Source organism: Coregonus lavaretus (assembly GCF_964263955.1).
Source record: "Coregonus lavaretus genome assembly, chromosome: 8".
In the NCBI taxonomy this organism is placed as follows: Eukaryota; Metazoa; Chordata; class Actinopteri; order Salmoniformes; family Salmonidae; genus Coregonus; species Coregonus lavaretus.
In genome coordinates this window covers 59,504,592-59,508,742 of record NC_139995.1, presented here as the reverse complement: position 1 = coordinate 59,508,742, position 4,151 = coordinate 59,504,592, and the positions used below count along the sequence as shown (strand labels likewise).

Below are 4,151 nucleotides of genomic sequence, written 5' to 3'. Positions count from 1 at the left end.
ATCATGCTAAGACAACTGGTATTGTTACAACATATTTTAACAAGCACCAGGGGGACCTGATATCACAAATATAGAGATTGTTGTGTTGTCTTGCAGTGCTCCAGCTGGACAGGAAGGTGATCGAGAATGCCCCCGACTCCTTCCAGAGTCTTCTGAGGATCCTTGGAGTGGAGGCTTCTATTGACACTATAATACAGGCCGTGTCTGTTTGACACTCCTATAACGGGGGGGGTGGGGGTTGGGGATTGGGGGTTGGGGGGGGTCTCTGTAACTGGGTCACGTTCCGTTGGCAAAACGTTGTTGAACATTACAGATAGAAATGAGTCCCTACTCTACCGGTCAGAGGTATGTTTGTTCTATCTGAACGTTGCAGTATGTTGCGCCCTGCTTAACGTGGCCCTGGGTTGTGTTCAGTAGGACACGAAACAGAAGAAAACGTTCCGAAACAGGGAGGTACTGTCTCTACTTGTCCAATAAGAAATGCTTATTTTCCATTGCGAACATTTTTGCTGTGGTGTACCGTAATTGACACTGCTTTGCTGTGAAAAGTCAAGAACAGGGATTTTGGAAATTCGGGACAATCCTTTTCTGACAGGGTAACTATAGTTTTTTAAATACTGATTGTTGCATTATTTGAGCTTAAATATTACATTTAGTTTAAATTGGTTTTTGGAATTGTACAAATATTTTCTGTATTATTCATTTCAATGTCTGCTCTATGTCCGGAAATGCCCTTGGATCAAACTAAAAAAACAACTTAATTATATAAACTGGCAATAATGAATATTAACAAAGTATCTTATGTAGTTTATTGCCCTCCGTGAAAATAAATAGACTGGAGACTTGGTCAAGAATCCCTGAGAACCCACAGTCTCTCATCATTTTATTAAATATAAACACTTCTTTACAATAGCCCATTTATAAATATCTGTTAATGCCAGCTGTATGTATACATGTATGTCAATATAGCATTAGTTGAATATCTAAAAAAAAATAATTTAAATAGAAAATGCTAGATAGCAATGTCCAATGTCATTTGTATCTATACTGTACACACAAGTGTTATCTCTTAGGTCTCACAGTGTTATCTTAGTGTACGTCCCTAATGGCACCCTATTCCCTATCTAGTGCTCTGATTAAAAGTAGTGCACTAGATAGGGAATAGGGTGCCATTTTGGACAGAGAATTGTTGGTTAATCTAGTCGTTCTGATAAATTGTTATTCATATCAGTGGTTCGTTTCTTTCTCTGCTTCACTATGTTTCGATGTCACTGGGCCTGCTTCTGAAATAGCACCCTATTCCCCATCTAGTGCCCTACGAGCCCCGGTTAATAGTAGTGCACTAGATAGGGAATAGGGTGCTATTTGGGACACACAGACTGGGAGTTATGCAGCGCTGTGCCACCTGTCTGCTCCTACAACAGGGTTTTTTAAACCTCTCCTCGGGGACCCCCAGCCGTTCCCAAACCTCTCCTCAGGGACCCCCAGCCGTTCCCAAACCTCTCCTCGGGGACCCCCAGCCGTTCCCAAACCTCTCCTCGGGGACCCCCAGCCGTTCCCAAACCTCTCCTCGGGGACCCCCAGCCGTTCCCAAACCTCTCCTCAGGGACCCCCAGCCGTTCCCAAACCTCTCCTCAGGGACCCCCAGCCGTTCCCAAACCTCTCCTCAGGGACCCCCAGCCGTTCCCAAACCTCTCCTCAGGGACCCCCAGCCGTTCCCAAACCTCTCCTCGGGGACCCCCAGCCGTTCCCAAACCTCTCCTCGGGGACCCCCAGCCGTTCCCAAACCTCTCCTCGGGGACCCCCAGCCGTTCCCAAACCTCTCCTCGGGGACCCCCAGCCGTTCCCAAACCTCTCCTCGGGGACCCCCAGCCGTTCCCCAACCTCTCCTCGGGGACCCCCAGCCGTTCCCCAACCTCTCCTCAGGGACCCCCAGCCGTTCTCCAACCTCTCCTCGGGGACCCCCAGCCGTTCCCAAACCTCTCCTCGGGGAACCCCAGCCGTTCCCAAACCTCTCCTCGGGGACCCCCAGCCGTTCCCAAACCTCCCCTCGGGGACCCCCAGCCGTTCCCCAACCTCTCCTCAGGGACCCCCAGCCGTTCCCCAACCTCTCCTCAGGGACCCCCAGCCGTTCCCAAACCTCTCCTCAGGGACCCCCAGCCGTTCTCCAACCTCTCCTCAGGGACCCCCAGCCGTTCTCCAACCTCTCCTCAGGGACCCCCAGCCGTTCTCCAACCTCTCCTCAGGGACCCCCAGCCGTTCCCAAACCTCTCCTCAGGGACCCCCAGCCGTTCCCAAACCTCTCCTCGGGGACCCCCAGCCGTTCCCAAACCTACCCTCGGGGACCCCCAGCCGTTCCCCAACCTCTCCTCGGGGACCCCCAGCCGTTCCCCAACCTCTCCTCAGGGACCCCCAGCCGTTCCCAAACCTCTCCTCAGGGACCCCCAGCCGTTCTCCAACCTCTCCTCAGGGACCCCCAGCCGTTCCCAAACCTCTCCTCAGGGACCCCCAGCCGTTCTCAAACCTCCCCTCGGGGACCCCCAGCCGTTCCCTAACCTCTCCTCGGGGACCCCCAGCCGTTCCCAAACCTCTCCTCAGGGACCCCCAGCCGTTCCCAAACCTCCCCTCGGGGACCCCCAGCCGTTCCCCAACCTCTCCTCGGGGACCCCCAGCCGTTCCCCAACCTCTCCTCAGGGACCCCCAGCCGTTCCCAAACCTCTCCTCAGGGACCCCCAGCCGTTCTCCAACCTCTCCTCAGGGACCCCCAGCCGTTCCCAAACCTCTCCTCAGGGACCCCCAGCCGTTCTCAAACCTCCCCTCGGGGACCCCCAGCCGTTCCCTAACCTCTCCTCGGGGACCCCCAGCCGTTCCCAAACCTCTCCTCAGGGACCCCCAGCCGTTCCCAAACCTCTCCTCAGGGACCCCCAGCCGTTCCCTAACCTCTCCTCAGGGACCCCCAGCCGTTCCCTAACCTCCCCTCGGGGACCCCCAGCCATTCCCAAACCTCTTCTCGGGGACCCCCAGCCGTTCTCCAACCTCTCCTCAGGGACCCCCAGCCGTTCTCCAACCTCTCCTCAGGGACCCCCAGCCGTTCCCAAACCTCTCCTCTGGGACCCCCAGCCGTTCTCCAACCTCTCCTCAGGGACCCCCAGCCGTTCTCCAACCTCCCCTCTGGGACCCCCAGCCGTTCCCCAACCTCTCCTCAGGGACCCCCAGCCGTTCTCCAACCTCCCCTCTGGGACCCCCAGCCGTTCCCCAACCTCTCCTCAGGGACCCCCAGCCGTTCTCAAACCTCCCCTCGGGGACCCCCAGCCGTTCCCTAACCTCTCCTCGGGGACCCCCAGCCGTTCCCAAACCTCTCCTCAGGGACCCCCAGCCGTTCCCAAACCTCTCCTCAGGGACCCCCAGCCGTTCCCTAACCTCTCCTCAGGGACCCCCAGCCGTTCCCTAACCTCCCCTCGGGGACCCCCAGCCATTCCCAAACCTCTTCTCGGGGACCCCCAGCCGTTCTCCAACCTCTCCTCAGGGACCCCCAGCCGTTCTCCAACCTCTCCTCAGGGACCCCCAGCCGTTCTCCAACCTCCCCTCTGGGACCCCCAGCCGTTCTCCAACCTCTCCTCAGGGACCCCCAGGCGTTCTCAAACCTCCCCTCTGGGACCCCCAGCCGTTCCATGTGTCTGAACTATTCCAGAGCTAACACACCCCCCTCCAGTCAACTCCGGGGGTCCCCCCGAGGAGAGGCTTGAAAAGCACAACGTGATTAAGTGGAAAAACCCCATTTCATGCAACAGGACGAGTATTTCTCTCTGAAACCTCATAAATAAAAGCATCTTCATTTCTTCAGGCAAGTCCCAACACGACAGATATTCAAGTCAGACATTTTAAGTTGCGGCCACTCTCACTGGAGTAGAGACCCTTCAGAGACTAGCCCCTCACTGGAGTAGAGACCCTTCAGATACTAGCCCCTCACTGGAGTAGAGACCCTTTAGATACTAGCCCCTCACTGGAGTAGAGACCCTTTAGATACTAGCCCCTCACTGGAGTAGAGACCCTTTAGATACTAGCCCCTCACTGGAGTAGAGACCCTTCAGATACTAGCCCCTCACTGGAGTAGAGACCCTTCAGATACTAGCCCCTCACTGGAGTAGAGA

The 4,151-nt window shown here is 55.9% G+C and overlaps 1 protein-coding gene and 1 long non-coding RNA gene across 3 annotated transcripts in view; one reads left to right on the top strand and one right to left on the bottom strand.

The window, feature by feature from the left end:
* The window catches only part of cenpp (centromere protein P), a 161,918-nt gene extending 160,826 nt beyond the window's left edge, over positions 1 to 1,092 (top strand). For both annotated transcript variants that reach the window (XM_084166966.1, XM_084166965.1), the window contains exon 9: positions 97 to 1,092. In XM_084166966.1, coding sequence (XP_084023092.1) covers positions 97 to 212 — 116 coding nt within the window. In that variant the 3' untranslated portion in view covers positions 213 to 1,092. The remainder of the gene's footprint in view (positions 1 to 96) is intronic.
* Positions 848 to 2,376, bottom strand: LOC311133482. Its single transcript, XR_014613596.1, has 2 exons — positions 2,109 to 2,376; positions 848 to 1,724 (listed from the first exon to the last, which is right to left on the bottom strand). It is a non-coding gene; the product is annotated as an uncharacterized lncRNA (long non-coding RNA).
* Positions 2,377 to 4,151: the final 1,775 nt, after the last annotated feature.